General features: G+C 47.0%; 1 protein-coding gene across 1 annotated transcript; it reads right to left on the reverse strand.

The window, feature by feature from the left end:
* Positions 1-777: 777 nt before the first annotated feature.
* Positions 778-19,897, reverse strand: LOC116973795 (myelin and lymphocyte protein-like). Its single transcript, XM_033022102.1, has 4 exons — positions 19,629-19,897; positions 4,739-4,906; positions 3,400-3,519; positions 778-855 (listed from the first exon to the last, which is right to left on the reverse strand). The coding sequence occupies exons 1-4, from the start codon at positions 19,716-19,718 to the stop codon at positions 778-780; spliced, it is 456 nt and encodes a 151-aa protein (XP_032877993.1). The 5' UTR covers positions 19,719-19,897.
* Positions 19,898-20,484: the final 587 nt, after the last annotated feature.

Here is a 20,484-nt window from a genome sequence, read left to right on the forward strand (position 1 = left end):
CTAATTCAGTTCAGTTCAGTTTGGTTTATTGTCACGTGTACCGAGGTACAGTGAAAAGCATTTGACCTTGCACTAAATGTTATTCCCTTTATCATGTATCTGTGCACTGTGGACGGCTCGATTGTAATCATGTATTGTCTTTCCGCTGACTGGTTAGCGCGCAACAACAGCTTTTCACTGTACCTCGGTACACGGGACAATAAACTAAACTCAACGAAACTTCACGCAATACTCCAAATGGTTTTTAAAACTCGTTACAAACAGGCAGTGTTAATTCCTCCCTCTGTTTTATTGAAAAGTGTGGCATTAACATGGTTATCAAAGGAATCGTACACAATAACCAGACAATGAATAGATTAAAATGCTGGAGAAACTCAGCGGGTGAGGCAGCATCTATGGAGCGAAGGAATAGGTGACGTTTTGGGTCGAGACCCTTCTTCAGAATAGGTGACGTTTCGGGTCGAGACCCTTCTTCAGACTGATGTGGGGGTGGGGGGGGACATCAGTCTGAAGAAGGGTCTCGACCCGAAACGTCACCAATTCCTTCGCTCCATAGATGCTGCCTCAGCCGCTGAGTTCCTCCAGCATTTTTGTCCACCTTAGACTGAATGAACGGTACATTTTTGCAGAGCATCGGGCCGATTGTGTACTGTCATTGAGGTTCGTGGACACTGCAATCACATTGAAGACAGATGTAAAACAAGATGAAACTCAGACACGTCGGTGTGTTGGGGACGCAGGTAAAGTGTTGCGGCAGCAGGTGCGACGGATGCCTGTTCAGGAGGATGTTTTCCACCTCACGATGGAGCTGATCGCGTGTATCGTGTAGAGTAAGGTCGCCACAAACGCAAACACCTGCAACGCACACAAAGTGTCACATCATAACCACATCTCGATATGGAGAGCAGCTCCCACAATCAACATGGCATCTTTACAAATAAATGTATTCAGGTCAACTTTCCATTCTACACCAAATATAGTCTTGTACTTCATCAGCCATTGGAGCAGAATGAGGCCATTCGGCCCGATCGATGGCTGATCTATCTCTCCCTCTCAACCCCATTCTCCTGCCTTCTCCCCATAACCCCTGACACCCGCACTAATCAAGAACATGTCAATCTCAGGGTACTGATTGGGGATGATCAGCCATGATCACATTGAATGGCGGTGCTGGCTCGAAGGGCTGAATGGCCTACTCCTGCACCTATTGCCTATTGTCTATTGTCTCTGCTTTAAAAATACCCATTGACGGCCTCCACAGCCTTCTGTGACAATGAATCCCACAGATTCACCGCCCTCTGACTAGAGAAACATAGAAACATAGAAAAAACATAGAAATTCCTCCTCATCACCTTTCTAAAGGTACGTCCTTTTATTCTGAGGCAGTGCCCTCTGTTCCTAGACTCTCAATCACAATAGACAATAGGTGCAGGCGTAGGCCATTCGGCCCTTCGAGCCAGCACCGCCATTCAATGTGATCATGGCTGATCATCCACAATCACTACCCCGTTCCTGCCTTCTCCCCATATCCCCTGACTCCGCTATCTTTAAGAGCCCTATCTAGCTCTCTCTTGAAAGTATCCAGAGAACCGGCCTCCACCGCCCTCTGAGGCAGAGAATTCCACAGACTCTCTGTGTGAAAAAGTGTTTCCTCGTCTCCGTTCTAAATGGCTTACCCCTTATTCTTAAACTGTGACCCCTGGTTCTGGACTCCCCCAACATCCGGAACATGTTTCCTGCCTCTAGCGGGTCCAAACCCTTAATAATCTTATATGTTTCAATAAGATCACCTCTCATCCTTCTAAACTCCAGAATGTACAAGCCCAGCTGCTTCATTCTCTCAGCATATGACAGTCCCGCCATCCCGGGAATTAACCTTGTAAACCTACGCTGCACTCCCTCAATAGCAAGAATGTCCTTCCTCAAATTAGGGGACCAAAACTGCACAGAATACTCCAGGTGTGGTCTCACTAGAGCCCTGTACAACTGCAGAAGGACCTCTTCGCTCCTATACTCAACTCCTCTTGTTATGAAGGCTTTCTTCACTGCCTGCTGTACCTGCATACTTACTTTCATTGACTGATGTACAAGGACCCCCAGATCCTGTTGTACTTCCCCTTTTCTCAACTTGACACCATTTAGATAATAATCTGCCTTCCTGTTTTTGCTACGGAAGTGGATGACATCACATTTATCCGCATTAAACTTTATCTGCCATGCATCTGCCCACTCCCCCAACCTGACCAAGTCACCCTGCATTCTCATAGCATCCTCCTCACAGTTCACACTGCCACCCAGCTTTGTGTCATCTGCAAATTTGCTAATGTTATTTGAATCCCTTCATCCAAATCATTGATGTATATTGTAAATAGCTGCGGTCCCAGCACCGAGCCTTGTGGTACCCCACTAGTCACTGCCTGCCATTCTGAAAGGGACCCGTTAATCCCTGCTCCTTGTTTCCTGTCTGCCAACCACTTCTCTATCCATGTCAGCACTCTACCCCCAATACCATGTGCCCTAATTTTGCTTTCTGAAAGTCCAGGTACACTACATCCACTGGCTCTCCCTTGTCCATTTTCCTAGTTACATCCTCAGTGTGGGGAGTGTGGTCTGTGTGATGGACTGGGCTACATCTACAATGGTGGGGAGTGTGGTGTGTGTGGGACTGGGCTACATCTACAATGGTGGGGAGTGTGGTCTGTGTGGGACTGGGCTACATCTACAATGGTGGGGAGTGTGGTGTGTGTGGGACTGGGCTACATCTACAATGGTGGGGAGTGTGGTCTGTGTGGGACTGGGCTACATCTACAATGGTGGGGAGTGTGGTGTGTGTGGGACTGGGCTACATCTACAATGGTGGGGAGTGTGGTGTGTGTGTGCCATGCTGAATTTCCCCAGCCTCCTCAGTCGGTAGAGGCCTTTGTGACTGTCCCATTTATGTGGTTGCTCCACGAGAGATCATTGGTAATATTAACGTCACAGAAACTGGAAGCTCATTTGTGTAAGAAGGAACTGCAGATGCTGGTTTACACTGAACACAGACACACAAAAGCTGGAGTAACTCAGCGGGACAGGCAGCATCTGTGGAGTGAAGGAATGGGTGACATTTCGGGTCGAGGCCCTTCTTCAGACTCAGGGGAAAGGAAAGCAAAAGATATAGATGGTGATTATAGAGAGATATAGAACAAATGAATGAAAGGTATGCAATAAAGTACCGATGATCAGGGAAAAGCAGAGCCCACAATGGTCCATTGTTGTCTGTGAGCTAGGTGAAAATGAGTTAAGGACAGTGAAACTCAACAAGCTAACATGTCCCATTTTGACAGGGTGGATGAGGGGCCATGCTGTAGCTTGTATGATTCTATCGTTCGAAGGTGAGAACAGATACATGGTACTTACAGTAGCAGCAATGTTGATTCTGTAGGTCTTTCCATAATATAGACCACCTCTGGTGTCTCTGGCTTGCAAAACAGCAATACTTAAATAAAAGACAGCTGCTATGAAATGGTAAAAAACATCCTGTAAGAGAAAGGAGACAAAGGAAGAGAAACCGATCAATATTACCAGGGTTTTAGTTGTGTCAGAAAGTTTAAATCGATGATAGACACAAAATGCTGGAGTAACTCAGCGGGCCAGGCAGTGGCAGAAAGTGGTGAGTCTGTGGAATTCTCTGCCTCAGAGGGCAGTGGAGGCAGGTTCTCTGGATACTTTCAAGATAGAGCTAGATAGGGCTCTTAAAAATAGCGGAGTCAGGGGATATGGGGAGAAGGCAGGAACGGGGTACTGATTGGGGATGATCAGCCATGATCACATTGAATGGCGGTGCTGGCTCGAAGGGCCGAATGGCCTACTCCTGCACCTATTGTCTACTTATCACACAAACCAACCTCGCCTCTATTGACCCCATCTATACCTCACGCTGCCTCGGCAAGGCCAGCAGCTTAATAAAGGACGGGTCGCACCCCGGCCACTCCTTCTCCCATCAGGCAAGAGGTACAGAAGTGTGAAAACGCACACCTCCAGATTCAGGGACAGTTTCTTCCCGGCTGTTAACAGGCAACTGAACCATCCTACCACAACTAGAGAGCAGTGCTGAACTACTATCTACTTCTTTGGGGAAACTTGGCCAGCATCTGTGGAGAACATGGATAGGTGACGTTTCACAGAGTGCTGGAGTAACTCAGCGGGTCAGGCAGCATCTGTGGAGAACATGGATAGGTGACGTTTCACAGAGTGCTGGAGTAACTCAGCGGGTCAGGCAGCATCTGTGGAGAACATGGATAGGTGACGTTTCACAGAGTGCTGGAGTAACTCAGCGGGTCAGGCAGCATCTGTGGAGAACATGGATAGGTGACGTTTCACAGAGTGCTGGAGTAACTCAGCGGGTCAGGCAGCATCTGTGGAGAACATGGATAGGTGACGTTTCACAGAGTGCTGGAGTAACTCAGCGGGTGCAGCAGCATCTATGGAGCTAAGGAAATAGGCAACGTTTCGGGCCGAAACCCTTCCGGGTTTCAGCCCGAAACGTTGCCTATTTCCAGAAGGGTTTCGGCCCGAAACGTTGCCTATTTCCTTAGCTCCACAGATGCTGCTGCACCATAACTCAGCGGGTCAGGCAGCACCTGTGGAGAACATGGATAGGTGACGTTTTGGGTTGGGGATGATGTATTGGTGATAACATGTCACAGCTCAGTATTACACTGCGTTCACACCGGGATGGCAGCGGGCATGGACTTACCACCACAGTCCATCCTGAGGAACATCTCTGGACCCCGAGCATGTACAGGATGAAGAGTACCGTGGTTATAACGAAGCAGAAGACTGAGACGAACATCACCCAGCCTTGATCGTAGACAAACGCAACTCTCGCTGAAGCCACTAGGATCCATACCAGGCCTCCAAACACCTGGAAAACATCGCAGAAACATGTAGTTACGCACAGAGTCATGTAGTGTCACAGCACAGATGGGGTAAAAGGAGCCAATGAATAATATTAATATAATATTAAGGGGGGTGGTTAGAGTGTTTAAAGATATCCAAATATCTTTAAAAAGCTGTGATAGCAATCAAGTTGTAATCAAAGATCAGTCCAACCCTGGCCACTCCCAGTATCCAGAGAACCAGCCTCCACCCCCCTCTGAGACAGATAATTCCACAGACTCACAACTCTCTGTGAGTTCATCTCTTCATCTCTCTCCACAACCACACCTCTGCTGCAGCCACAGTCACTCAAGGCGTTCCCCAAGGCTCCGTACTCGGCCCCCTCCTCTTCATCATCTACATCCTCCCCCTTGGTCAGATACTCCGCCACTTCAATCTGGACTTCCACTGTTACGCCGATGACACTCAGATCTACCTCGGCACCAAATCCCCCCACAACCCCCACCCCTCTCCCATATCAACTCCTGTTTGTCAGCTATAAAAACCTGGATGCAACATAACTTCCTCAAACTCAACAGCGATAAAACAGAATTCCTCCTCATAGGCTCCAAAGCCACACTCAGCAAAATCAATAACCCCACTCTCACCATCGACGGCACCACTGTCTCCCTATCTCCCCAGGCCCGCAACCTTGGCGTGATCTTTTATTCCACCCTCTCCCTTGAGCCTCACATCCGCCATGTCATTAAAACCTCTTTCTTTCATCTCCGCAACATCGCCAAACTCAGACCCTCTCTCACACCTCCCGCTGCTGAAAGACTCATCCATGCCTTCATCTCCTCCCGACTGGACTATTGCAACTCACTTCTCCTTGGCATCAGCTCCACCTACATCAACCGACTCCAACTGGTCCAGAACGCAGCCGCCCGACTCATCACCCACACCAAATCCTGGCATCACATCACTCCAGTCCTCAAACAACTTCACTGGCTTCCCATCTCCCACCGGATCACCTACAAAATCCTGATCCTCACCTACAAAGCCCTCCACCATCTGGCCCCCCCATATCTCACTGACCTCCTCTCCCCCTACCAACCCTCACGGTTCCTCAGATCCACATCAGCCGTTCTCCTCTCAATCCACAAATCCAACCTCCGCAGTTTTGGGGACAGAGCCTTCTCCAGGGCAGCTCCCAGGCTCTGGAACTCCCTCCCCCAACTGATCCGCAATTCCGTGTCCCCCACCATCTTCCAGTCCCGCCTCAAGACCCATCTCTTCACCTCTGCCTATCCTTAGCCCCACGTCCCCCTCCCTTTTCATCTGTGCATTAATTGCCTCGTATTGTGTTTTGAAATGAATTCTGTCTTTACTTTGTGTACTAGTCATGTCCCTACTATTTATTTCATTCCCCTTACATGTTTTTCCTCTACCTGCAAAATTTTTGTAAGGTGTCCTCGAGACTCTTGAAAGGCGCCCATAAATAAAATTTATTATTATTATTATCATTAGAAATAGTGTTCCCTCGTCTCCGTTCTAAATGGCTTACTCCTTATTCTTAAACTGTGGCCCCTGGTTCTGGACTCCCCCAACATCAGGAACATGTTTCCTGCCTCTAGCGTGTCCAAACCCTCAATAACCTTAAATGTTTCAATGAGATACCCTCTCATCCTCCTAATGGCCCTGTCTCACGGTGCGAGTCCAGCCACGAGTGATCCCGGGTAAAAAATCAAACTCGTGGTTTTCTACGAGATTCCAAGTTTACGTTCACGAGTTTAAACGAGTTCCCACGTGTTTGTCTAAGTTTGCCGTTTACTTCTCATTTCTGCGATGTACCAAGATCCTCTCCCGAGTTACTCTTGAGCCAACAACGGCTACCGACATGTGGAAAAATCATCACATGGTAAAAACGATGTCATGATGTTTTATTTTCACTATAAAAAGCCTCCCATGTTTAAATTTCTTACGGTTACGGAATCAAGGGATATGGGGAGAAAGCAGAAACTGGGTACTGATTTTGTATGCCAGCCCCTTTAAATATCACGGACAGCTCAGTGTGAAGTGGTGCTGGAATTATATATGTGAAATAGTCTTGGGAATTGTATTACCGATCCTAAATGCCCTATTTAAATTATAGATGGTTTAGTTTGTTGTGAAGTAGCGCTGGATTTAACATCTCAGTCTATTAAAATTGACTTATCTCACTGAATGAAAACATGCAATATGTTTCCAGGCAAATATCCAGTGGTTGAGAATTAAATAGCAGTCATTTTAAACCGGCGGTTGTAGTCAATAATACGGTAACCGAATTATATTTATTCATTGCTTAAGAGGACGATGTAAACATAGTGAGGTTAGTGAGCAGCCTCTAACATTAACCGCTCCTCCTACTGTTCTGTTGTGTAGGAAACGTAGAAACATAGAAAATAGTGCAGGAGTAGGCCATTCGGCCCTTCGAGCCTGCACCGCCATTCAATATGATCATGGCTGATCATCCAACTCAGTATCCTGTACCTGCCTTCTCTCCATACCCCCTGATCCCTTTAGCCACAAGGGCCACATCTAACTCCCTCTTAAATATAGCCAATGAACTGGCCTCAACTACCTTCTGTGGCAGAGAATTCCACCACTCTCTGTGTGAAAAATGTTTTTCTCATCTCGGTCCTAAAAGACTTCCCTCTTATCCTTAAACTGCGACCCCTTGTTCTGGACTTCCCCAACATCGGGAACAATCTTCCTGCATCTATCCTGTCCAACCCCTTAAGAATTTTGCAAGTTTCTATAAGATCCCCCCTCAATCTTCTAAATTCTAGCGAGTACAAGCCGAGTCTATCCAGTCTTTCTTCATATGAAAGTCGTGACATCCCAGGAATCAGTCTGGTGAACCTTCTCTGTACTCCCTCTATGAGTAGTCCTATCACCAGCTACAGAGCAGTCCTGACCTCCTACATCATTGTGGATGACTATCTTTAATCGGACTTTATCTTGCACTAAACGTTATTCCATTTATCCTGTATCTCTACACTGTGGGCAGCTCAATTGAAATCATGTATTGTCTTTCTGCTGACTGGATAGCATGCAACAAAAGGCTTTTCACTGTACCTTGACGCATGTGACAATAAACTAAACTATAGTGGCAGCCTCTACAACCTCCTCTGGCAGCACGTTCCATACACCCACCACCCTTTGTGTGGAAAGGTTCCCCTCGGATTCCCATTACATTTCCCCTCTCTCATCTTAAACCTATGTCCTCAAGTTCCTGATTCCCCTACCCTGGGGAATAGACTCTTATAAGATCATGATTACAAGTGGTAGGAGTAGAATTAGGCCATTCGGCCCATCAAGTCTACTCCACCACTCATTCATGGCTGATCTATCTCTCCATCCTAACCCCATTCTCCTGCCTTCTCCCCATAATCCCTGACATCCGCACTAATCAAGAATCTATCTATCTCTGCCTTAAAAATACCCACTGACTTGGCCTCCACAGTCAGCTATGGCAATGAATTCCACAGATTAAAGAAGTCAAAGGGAGGTGTGTATCTTCTGCCCAATGAGATAAGGAATGACCGGGGTGGGACAGGGACAAGTCATTGATGATGTTGGCTGCTTTCCCGAGGCAGCGTGAAGTGTAGATGGAGTCAATGGTGGGGAGTGTGGTGTGTGTGATGGACTGGGCTACATCTACAATGGTGGGGAGTGTGGTGTGTGTGGGACTAGGCTACATCTACAATGGTGGAGAGTGTGGTGTGTGTGGGACTGGGCTACATCTACAATGGTGGGGAGTGTGGTGTGTGTGATGGACTGGGCTACATCTACAATGGTGGGGAGTGTGGTGTGTGTGGGACTAGGCTACATCTACAATGGTGGAGAGTGTGGTGTGTGTGGGACTGGGCTACATCTACAATGGTGGGGAGTGTGGTGTGTGTGGGACTGGGCTACATCTACAATGGTGGGGAGTGTGGTGTGTGTGGGACTGGGCTACATCTACAATGGTGGGGAGTGTGGTGTGTGTGGGACTGGGCTACATCTACAATGGTGGGGAGTGTGGTGTGTGTGGGACTGGGCTACATCTACATCTCTCTGTAATTTATTGTAGTCTTGGGCAGAGCTGGAGTAACTCAGCGGGTCAGGCAGCAACTGTGGAGAACATGGTTGGATGACATTTTGAGTTGGGACCCTTCTTCATACTGATTGTCGTAATGGGTTTGTAGTGTGACAGTTCACCAGAGATGCGCGTCTCACCTGCTGAGTTACTCCAGCACTTTGTGTCTTGTTTTTATAAACAAGTATCTGCAGTTTATACGCTGTTCTATGTTCTCTGCACCATCACATTCAGGAGCAGTTTCTTCCCCACGGTTATCGAACTCTTGAACTGAACCCTATCTGCTGGGGATGAATTCCTGATCTTCCAACCTATCTCATTGTTCCCTTTGCACTTTTCCTAATCTGCACTTTCCCTGCAGCTGTAACACTATACTCTGCACTCTCTTGAATCTTCTCTCTTGCATGATGTGAGGAGCTGTTCCACCAGTTTGCTTGTGGCCTCAACTGTGGTCTGAAGTGCCTGGGTAACACGGCCACAAGGCCTCTGCATTGTACCTCAGCTCACTAATGGGCCCCAAAGCAGAGGCGTCTACAGAACTATCCCGAGCTAATTCTGCTACCACCGTCATCTACTGCGACCAAGTGACGGCTTCCACTGATTGTCGCCGGAAGCATGCGTCCTTTTCAGGACAGAGAACCGGCCTCCACCGCCCTCTGAGGCAGAGAATTCCACAGACACACAACTCTGTGTGAAAAAGTGTTTCCTCGTCTCCGTTCTAAATGGCTTACTCCTTATTCTTAAACTGTGGCCCCTGGTTCTGGACTCCCCCAACATCGGGAACATGTTTCCTGCCTCTAGCGTGTCCAAGCCCTTAATAATCTTATATGTTTCAAACTCCGTACAGACAGCACCCGTAGTCAGGATGGAACCCGCGTCTCTAGCGCTGTGAGGCAGCAACTCTACCGCTGCGCCACCATGCCGCCCTGTGACGTTATTGAGTTTGTGGAATTAACCTCCAGTGTCAATGGTTAAGGCAGGAATCACTTCAGCAAACACATCCATGTCAAGAATCAATTGATGGATGAATGAAGTAAAGGGTTTGGAAGGTAAATACAAAGAGGGTGTAATCATGATTAGATCAGTTTGCTTTAGCTGTGTATAAAGACCAACATGACCTGGGTGGTGAAGGTTTTTATGCTTGTCATTCCCGTAAACATCTTTCTATAGGCCTTCCCGACGTAACACACCTGTTCTGTTTCTGCTTAAGAAACAACTGCAGATTCTGGAAAAATCAAAGGTGGACAAAAATGCTGGAGGAACTCAGCGGGTGAGGCAGCGTCTATGGAGCGAAGGAATAGGTGACGTTTCGGGTCGAGACCCTTCTTCTGATGTGGGGGTGGGGCGGGGAGGGGGGGCGGGAAGAAGAAAGGAAGAGGCGGAGACAGTGGGCTGTGGGAGAGCTGGGAAGGGGAGGGGAAGGAGGGAGAAAGCTGGGACTACCTGAAATTGGAGAAACTTGGGCAGTCCACACCAAAGATCCTATAGCGGAGCAAGATAGACCACTCCTGCTAAATACAATGGGCTGACGTGTAGTACGCAACGGAGCGGAACGTGGGCCTTTTTTTCATCCATTTCAGTAACCGGACCCGACCCGACCCGCAGTGTAATCAACGTTGCGGGGGAACAGTTTGTGTTAATAAATTAATAAGATTTTTACCAAATAATTAATAAGATTTTTACCAAATAACTTTTATTTTTACGAGGATGTTTCCGTAACCGGCTTCCGTCTCCGCACTCGTATCCTACGGGATCTTTGGTGCGGAGACGGAAGCCGGTTACGGAAATGGGGCCGAAAATTACCCATGAATCTGCCCATGACCGTACTACGTCTTTTTCGTCGAGTGGACCATCTTGCTCGCTGTAGGATCTTTGGTTTACTCCCCAGCGGTATGAACATTGACTTCTCCAATTTCAGGTAGTCCCTGCTTTCTCCCTCCTTCCCCTCCCCTTCCCAGCTCTCCCACAGCCCACTGTCTCCGCCTCTTCCTTTCTTCTTCCCACTCCCCCCCCACCCCCCACCCACACATCAGTCTGAAGAAGGGTCTCGACCGGAAACGTCACCTATTCATTCACTCCATAGATGCTGCCTCACCTGCTGAGTTTCTCCAGCATTTTTGTTCTGTTTCTGCATTCAGGTTTGTCCACACATTAGAAATCCACAAACACAGCCACCCATGGTGACCTCAATTATACCTCGACAGTCATGTAACAAATCACTTCCAAAGCAGAACAGGTGCTGAGTTTAGAAGGATGAGGGGTTATCTTATTGAAACATATAAAATTATAAAAGGACTGGACAAGCTAGATGCAGGAAAAATGTTCCCAATGTTGGGCGAATCCAGAACCAGGGGCCATAGTCTTAGAATAAAGGGGAGGTCATTTAGGACTGAGGTGAGAAAAAACGTATTTACCACAGAGTTGTGAATTTATGGAATTCCCTGCCACAGAGGGCAGTGGAGGCCAAGTCACTGGATGGATTTAAGAGAGAGTTAGATAGAGCTCTATTGGCTAGTGGAGTCAAGGGATATGGGGAGAAGGCAGGCACGGGTTATTGATTGGGGAGGTCAGCCTTGATCACATTGAATGGCGGTGCTGGCTCGAAGGGCTGAATGGCCTCCTCCTGCACCTATTTTCTGTGTTTCTATGTTTCTAAACTAAGTTTGGCCTTGTGGGTGAGTGGAGTGTGAGTGGAGGGGTTGTTGTTCAGACTGGATGCAGGTGACCAGCGCCCAGTGCTGTGGTCATTGCTCACTCCGCTGTTTGACCGCTACTTCAACAGTTTGGAAGACAATAACCATGGCAGCTTATTTGTGATTGCCTTTGGATAGACTCGGCTTGTACTCGCTAGAATTTAGAAGATTGAGGGGAGATCTTATAGAAACCTACAAAATTCTTAAGGGGTTGGACAGACTAGATGCAGGAAGATTGTTCCCGATGTTGGGGAAGTCCAGGACAAGGGGTCACAGTTTAAAGATAAAGGGGAAATATTTTAGGACTGAGATGAGAAAAACATTTTTTACACAGAGAGTGGAGAATCTGTGGAATTCTCTGCCACAGAAGGTAGTTGAAGCCAGTTCAATGGCTATATTTAAGAGGGAGTTAGATGTGGCCCTTGTGGTTAAAGGGATCAGAGGGTATGGAGAGAAGGCAGGTACAGGATACTGAGTTGGATGATCAGCCATGATCATATTGAATGGCGGTGCAGGCTCGAAGGGCCGAATGGCCTACTCCTGCACCTATTGTCCATTGTCTATTGTCTATATTGGAGAACATCGGAATCTTGGACGACAGATGGCACAATGGGCTAAGTGTTCGGCTGGCAACCGGAAGGTAGCTGGTTCGAATCCCGCTTGGAGTGCATACTGTCGTTGTGTCCTTGGGCAAGACACTTCACCCACCTTTGCCTGTGTGTGTCCTTGGGCAAGACACTTCACCCACCTTTGCCTGTGTGTGTGGATGTAATTATGTGAAGCACTTTGGGGTCAATGCAAGTTGACTAAAAATGTGCTATATAAATAAAGAAATTTAAATTTAATTTGATCGGACTTTACTGGCTTTAGCTTGCTCTATGATTTACTCATGTTGATTGTGTATATGTACAGATGTGGACGGCTCGATTGTAATCATGTCTTGTCTTTCCATTGACAGGTTAGCACGCAACAAACCTTTTCACTGTACCTCAGTAATTGGTAGATTAGGTTCAGGTTTGGGTTGAATATTGCTATGTGTACTGAGGTGCAGTGAAAAGCGTAAGGGCCTGTCCCACGGTGATTTTTTCGGCAACTGCGGGCGTGATGGACTGACGTATCAGGTCACCGGAACATTAGCGGCGTGATGCGGCGTGACGATGTATTGATGCGCGGTGATTTTTCAAGTGTCGCTGCATTTTTTATGTCGCCGCTGGATTTTGAAATGTTCAAAATCTTTTGGCGACACTGATATGATGCCGAAAAAAATGGCCAAGTGGGACAGGCCCTTTAGTTTCCCACGCAATCCAATCAGATCAGATAACATCCACCTCCTCTTTAATCGGACTTTATCTTGCACTAAACGTTGTTCCCTTAATCCTGTACACTGTGGACGGCTCGATTGTAATCATGTATTGTCTTTCCACTGACTGGTTAGCACGCAACACGAGTTTTTCACTGTACCTCGGTACACGTGACAATAAACTCAGACAATGGCTATAGTTCTCAGCATTGTAGCGCATCAGTTCCACAGACAAAGTCCAATGTCCGCAATGGGGTAGAGGTGAATCGGACAGTACCCTAGCTTATGGAAGGGCCGTTCAGAAGCTTGATAACACTTTCCTGGTAACTCATTCAACTCGGTGAAGTGGGCAGTGAAGAAAGTTAACTTAGATTGCAACGGGTTCTGGACCAAATCAGTAAGAATTTAACTTGAACAAGTGAGTTTAACTTAGAGAAGTGTGAGGTGTTGGATTTTGGGAAGTCTAACATGGGCAATAGACAATAGACAATAGACAATAGGTGCAGGAGGAGGCCATTCGGCCCTTCGAGCCAGCACCGCCATTCAATGTGATCATGGCTGATCATCCCCAATCAGTACCCCGTTCCTGCCTTCTCCCCATGACTCCGCTATCTTTAAGAGCCCTATTTAGCTCTCTCTTGAAAGCATCCAGAGAACCTGCCTCCACCGCCCTCTGAGGCAGAGAATTCCACAAACTCACAACTCTCTGTGAGAAAAAGTGTTTCCTCATCTCTGTTCTAAATGGCTTACTCCTTATTCTTAAACTGTGGCCCCTGGTTCTGGACTCCCCCAACATCGGGAACATGTTTCCTGCCTCTAGTGTGTCCAATCCCTTAATAATCTTATATGTTTCAATTAGATCTCCTCTCATCCTTCTAAACTCCAGAGTGTACAACCCCAGCTGCTCCATTCTCTCAGCATATGACAGTCCCGCCATCCCGGGAATTAACCTTGTAAACCTACGCTGCACTCCCTCAATAGCAAGAATGTTCTTCCTCAAATTAGGGGACCAAAACGGCACACAATACTCCAGGTGTGGTCTCACTAGGGCCCTGTACAACTGCAGAAGGACCTCTTTGATCCTATATTTGATTCCTCTTGTTATGAAGGCCAACATGCCATTCGCTTTCTTCACTGCCTGCTGTACCTGCATGCTTACTTTCATTGACTGATGTACAAGGACCCCCAGATCCTGTTGTACTTCCCCTTTTCCCAACTTGACGCCATTTAGACCTACACAGTGAATGGTAGGACTCTGGGTAGTGTTGTAGAGCAAAGGGATCTTGGAGTGCAGGTACATGGTTCCTTAAAGGTGGCATCACAGGTAGATAGGGTGGTCAAGAATGCTCTAGGTACATTGGCCTTCATCAGTCAGGGTATTGAGTATAGATGTTCAAGAAGGAACAGCAGATGCTAGAAAATCAAAGGTAGACAAAAGTGCTGGAGAAACTCAGCGGGTGCAGCAGCATCTATGGAGCGAAGGAAATAGGCAACGTTTTGGGTCGAGACCCTTCTTCAGACAATACTCTTCAGAGTATAGACGTTGTGATGTAATGTTACAGTTGTACAAGATGTTGGTGAGGCCGCATTCGGAGATTTGTGTTTGGTTTTGGTCACCTTGCTATTGAAGGATGATGTTAAGCTGGGAAGGGAGCAGAGAAGTTTTACGGGGATGTTGTTAAGATTTGGGGGAGAGATTGGGCAGGCTAGGACTTTATTCCTTGGAGTACCTGAGGCTGAGGGGTGATCTTTTAGACGTGTATAAAATCATGAGGGGAATAGATAAGATGGATATATCTCGATAATCGCCCTGGCTTCCTCCATCAGTATTCCACTAAGCTGCTCACGGACCTGCAGTGGCATCATTCTCACATCACTGAAGAAGGGTCTCGACCCGAAACATCACATATTCCTTCGCTAAATTGATGCTGCCTCACCCGCTGTGTTTCTCCATCAATTTTGTCTACCTTCGATCTTTCCGGCATCTGCAGTTCTAAGGGGCAGAAAACGCTGGTGGGTGTTGTGTACAGGCCACCTAACAGTAGTAGTGAAGTTGGAGATGGTATCAAACAGGAAATTAGAAATGCGTGCGACAAAGGCAAAACCGTTATAATGGGTGACTTCAATCTACATATAGATTGGGTGAATCAAATTTGCAGGGGTGCTGAGGAAGAGGATTTTTTGGAATGTATGCGGGATAGTTATCTAAATCAACATGTAGAGGAACCAACGAGAGAGCAGGCTATTTTAGACTGGGTATTGAGTAATGAGGAAGGGTTAGTTAGCAGTCCTGTTGTACGTGCCCCCTTGGGCAAGAGTGACCATAATATGGTTGAGTTCTTCATTAGGATGGAGAGTGACATTGTTAATTCAGAAACAATGGTTCTGAACTTAAAGAAAGGTAACTTTGAGGGTATGAGACGTCAATTGGCCAAGATTGACTGGCAATTAATTCTAAAAGGGTTGACGGTGGATATGCAATGGAAGACATTTAAAGACTGCATGGATGAACTACAAAAATTGTTCATCCCAGTTTGGCAAAAGAATAAATCAGGGAAGGTAATGCATCCGTGGATAACAAGGGAAATCAGGGATAGTATCAAAGCGAAGGATGATGCGTACAAATTAGCCAGAAAAAGCAGCATACCGGAGGACTGGGAGAAATTCAGAGACCAGCAGAGGAGGACAAAGGGCTTAATTAGGAAAGGAAAAATAGATTATGAAAGAAAACTGGCAGGGAACATAAAAACTGACTGCAAAAGTTTTTATAGATATGTGAAAAGAAAGAGATTAGTTAAAACAAATGTAGGTCCCTTGCAGTCAGAAACGGGTGAGTTGATCATGGGGAACAAGGATATGGCGGACCAATTGAATAACTACTTTGGTTCCGTCTTCACTAAGGAAGACATAAATAATCTGCCGGAAATAGCAGGGGACCGCGGGTCAAAGGAGTTGGAGGAATTGAGTGAAATCCAGGTTAGCCGGGAAGTGGTGTTGGGTAAATTAAATGGATTAAAGGCCGATAAATCCCCAGGGCCAGATAGGCTGCATCCCAGAGTACTTAAGGAAGTAGCTCCAGAAATAGTGGATGCATTAGTAATAATCTTTCAAAACTCTTTAGATTCTGGAGTAGTTCCTGAGGATTGGCGGGTAGCAAACGTAACCCCACTTTTTAAGAAGGGAGGGAGAGAGAAAACGGGGAATTACAGACCAGTTAGTCTAACATCGGTAGTGGGGAAACTGCTAGAGTCAGTTATTAAAGATGGGATAGCAGCACATTTGGAAAGTGGTGAAATCATTGGACAAAGTCAGCATGGATTTACAAAAGGTAAATCATGTCTGACGAATCTTATAGAATTTTTCGAGGATGTAACTAGTAGCGTGGATAGGGGAGAACCAGTGGATGTGGTGTATCTGGACTTCCAGAAGGCTTTCGACAAGGTCCCACATAAGAGATTAGTTTACAAACTTAAAGCACACGGCATTGGGGGTTCAGTATTGATGTGGATAGAGAACTGGCTGGCAAACAGGAAGCAAAGAGTAGGAGTAAACGGGTCCTTTTCACAATGGCAGGCAGTGACTAGTGGGGTACCGCAAGGCTCAGTGCTGGGACCCCAGCTATTTACAATATATATTAATGATCTGGATGAGGGAATTGAAGGCAATATCTCCAAGTTTGCGGATGACACTAAGCTGGGGGGCAGTGTTAGCTGTGAGGAGGATGCTAGGAGACTGCAAGGTGACTTGGATAGGCTGGGTGAGTGGGCAAATGTTTGGCAGATGCAGTATAATGTGGATAAATGTGAGGTTATCCATTTTGGTGGCAAAAACAGGAAAGCAGACTATTATCTAAATGGTGGCCGACTAGGAAAAGGGGAGATGCAGCGAGACCTGGGTGTCATGGTACACCAGTCATTGAAAGTGGGCATGCAGGTGCAGCAGGCAGTGAAGAAAGCGAATGGTATGTTAGCTTTCATAGCAAAAGGATTTGAGTATAGGAGCAGGGAGGTTCTACTGCAGTTGTACAGGGTCTTGGTGAGACCACACCTGGAGTATTGCGTACAGTTTTGGTCTCCAAATCTGAGGAAGGACATTATTGCCATAGAGGGAGTGCAGAGAAGGTTCACCAGACTGATTCCTGGGATGTCAGGACTGTCTTATGAAGAAAGACTGGATAGACTTGGTTTATACTCTCTAGAATTTAGGAGATTGAGAGGGGATCTTATAGAAACTTACAAAATTCTTAAGGGGTTGGACAGGCTAGATGCAGGAAGATTGCTCCCGATGTTGGGGAAGTCCAGGACAAGGGGTCACAGCTTAAGGATAAGGGGGAAATCCTTTAAAACCGAGATGAGAAGAACTTTTTTCACACAGAGAGTGGTGAATCTCTGGAACTCCCTGCCACAGAGGGTAGTCGAGGCCAGTTCATTGGCTATATTTAAGAGGGAGTTAGATGTGGCCCTTGTGGCTAAGGGGATCAGAGGGTATGGAGAGAAGGCAGGTACGGGATACTGAGTTGGATGATCAGCCATGATCATATTGAATGGCGGTGCAGGCTCGAAGGGCCGAATGGCCTACTCCTGCACCTAATTTCTATGTTTCTATGTTTCTATGTTTCTTAAACATGACCAATCTCACCATCAGTGTCAAGGTACAATCCCTGACTCACCTTATCAGTGACTTCAGTCCAGTTTCACATTCAGTCTCTTTTCGCTTTCGTTCTGAGACAGAGTGATAGTGAACTCTGCATTAACTTTACGAGGACGTTCCCAGAACTCGAGGGCCAAAGCTACAGGGAGAGGTGGGGCAGTTTTATTCCTTGGAACGCAGGAGGATGAGAGAGAGAGATGTGATCTTATAGAGGTGTACAAAATCATGAGGAGAATATGTTCATGGTCCCGATATTGGGGGGAGTCCAGAACCAGGGGCCACAAACAGTTTAACAATAAGGGGTAAGCCATTTAGAATGGACACGAGGAAACACTTTTTCACACAGAGAGTGGTGAGTCTGTGGAATTCTCTGCCTCAGAGGGCGGTGGAGGCCGGTTCTCTGGATACTTTCAAGAGAGAGCTAGATAGGGCTCTTAAAGATAGCGGAGTCAGGGGATATGGGGAGAAGGCAGGAACGGGGTACTGATTGGGGATGATCAGCCATGATCACATTGAATGGCGGTGCTGGCTCGAAGGGCCGAATGGCCTACTCCTGCACCTATTGTCTATTGTCTATTGAACTGAAACTGATTTAATAAAAGATTAGATATAACTTCTACTCGTTAGAGATAATGTGGTATCATTAAGCCATTAAGTGGGAAAGGGTGCAGAGAAGATGTAATGGGTGTTGCCGGGACTGGAGTGTGGGAGCTACAGGGAGAGGTTGGGCGGGTGGGGAGTTCCCGGTGAGGAATGCTGGTGACAGCTTGCGGTGAAATGAATCTGGCAAGGGTCCGCTGAGAGGAACCAGGGGGTCTTACTGAACATAGACACAAATGCCTACTCCTGCATCTATTGTCTATTGTCTATTGTCTATAATATACAGGGGAACAGAGTCCTTAACCCAGAATTGGGAAATCAAGAACCAGAGGACATTGGTTTAAGGCGAGGGGGGAAAGATTCAATAGGAACCTGAGGGGAATTGTTTTTCACACAGAGGGTGGTGGGTGTATTGAACAAGCTGTCAGAGGAGGTAGTTGAGGCTGCGATTATGCAACTAAGAAACAGTTAGACAGGTACATGGATAGGACAGGTTTAGAGGGATATGGGCCAAGCGCAGGCACTAGTGGGACTAGTGTCGCTGGGACATGTCCCTCTCTGAGCCCCATCTGCATTAGCACGCATTTTTCCCCTCTCCCCCCGTCCAATTCCACTTACATATGCCCTCCTCTAACTTCACAAACATCGCCTATATTTAGCTTACACTTTTTGTCTTTTCATCTCTGATTTTTGTTCACCCTTCTGCCTGACCCGCTGAGTTACTCCAGCACTCTGTGAAACGTCACCTATCCATGTTCTCCACAGATGCTGCCTGACCAGCTGAGTTACTCCAGCACTCTGTGAAACGTCACCTATCCATGTTCTCCACAGATGCTGCCTGACCCGCTGAGTTACTCCAGCACTCTGTGTGTTTTTTAGGTTAAACCGGAGTCTGAAGTATAACAGCAAACTCATTCTGCCAAAGCAAACATTGTCAAACGTACAAGATTTACATTGTATAATTTAGTTTAAGAAGGAACTGCAGATGCTGGAAAAATCGAAGGCAGCCAAAAATGCTGGAGAAACTCAGCGGGTGAGGCAGCATCTATGGAGCAAAGGAATAGGTGACATTTCGGGTTGAGACCCTTCTTCAGACTTACATTGTATAGCTGAAAGAGCTAGATAGGGCTCTTAAAAATAGCGGAGTCAGGGGATATGGGGAGAAGGCAGGAACGGGGTACTGATTGGGGATGGTCAGCCGTGATCACATTGAATGGCGGTGCTGGCTCGAAGGGCCGAATGGCCTACTCCTGCACCTATTGTCTATTGTCTGTTGTTTTTCCGCTGACTGGTTAGCGCGCAACAAAAGCTTTTCACGCTACCTCGGTACACAGGACAGTAAACTCAACTACATCCACACATACAGTCAGCAGCTGGAATGGAATAAAGTCAGGGTACTCACAAACTCGCCCAGCATCAGCAGCTCGGGAAAGGAGACAAACACACTACATCCGGACGGGATGGTGCTGCCAGTGTCATCTGGCGACGACATGTTGGGTTTGATGCAGTGAGGAGCGTGAGGAGAGAGAGCGGGCGCAGACCAGAGCGGGCACGGATATCTCACTCTCTGCCCAGAGTCTTCCCAGGGTCCGGCACCAAGGTGTGTCCCTCTGAGTTAATCATTCCTCCACCAATCTCCTCACCTTTGCATGACTCGCAGGCAGAGGCAGGCGGGGTTGGGCAGGGCAGTGATTGTACAACATCTTTGTTTGCCTTGCACTGTGGAAGATGCAGAATTCTTCATTATTCAATCGTAGGGGAAAGGTTGTGACTTGCAAAAATGTTTCTCGATCAGTACCGTGTGGACTGAGCAATTTGTTTCACTCAGCAGGGTCCCAAATCCACAGGTGTAACTCTACGAAGACATCATTACGTACACAGAGGGGGGATCTTATAGAAACATAGAAACATAGAAAATAGGTGCAGGAGTAGGCCATTCAGCCCTTCGAGCCTGCACCGCCATTCAATATGATCACGGCTGATCATCCAACTCAGTATCCTGTACCTGCCTTCTCTCCATACCCCCTGATCCCTTTAGCCACAAGGGCCACATCTAACTCCCTCTTAAATATAGCCAACGAACTGGCCTCAACTACCTTCTGCGGCAGAGAATTCCACAGATTCACCACTCTCTGTGTGAAAAATGTTTTCCTCATTTCGGTCCTAAAAGATTTCCCCCTTATCCTTAAACTGTGACCCCTTGTTCTGGACTTCCCCAACATCGGAAACAATCTTCCTGCATCTAGCCTGTCCAATCC

The sequence above is a fragment of the Amblyraja radiata genome, chromosome 5, assembly GCF_010909765.2.
Source record: "Amblyraja radiata isolate CabotCenter1 chromosome 5, sAmbRad1.1.pri, whole genome shotgun sequence".
NCBI lineage: Eukaryota > Metazoa > Chordata > Chondrichthyes > Rajiformes > Rajidae > Amblyraja > Amblyraja radiata.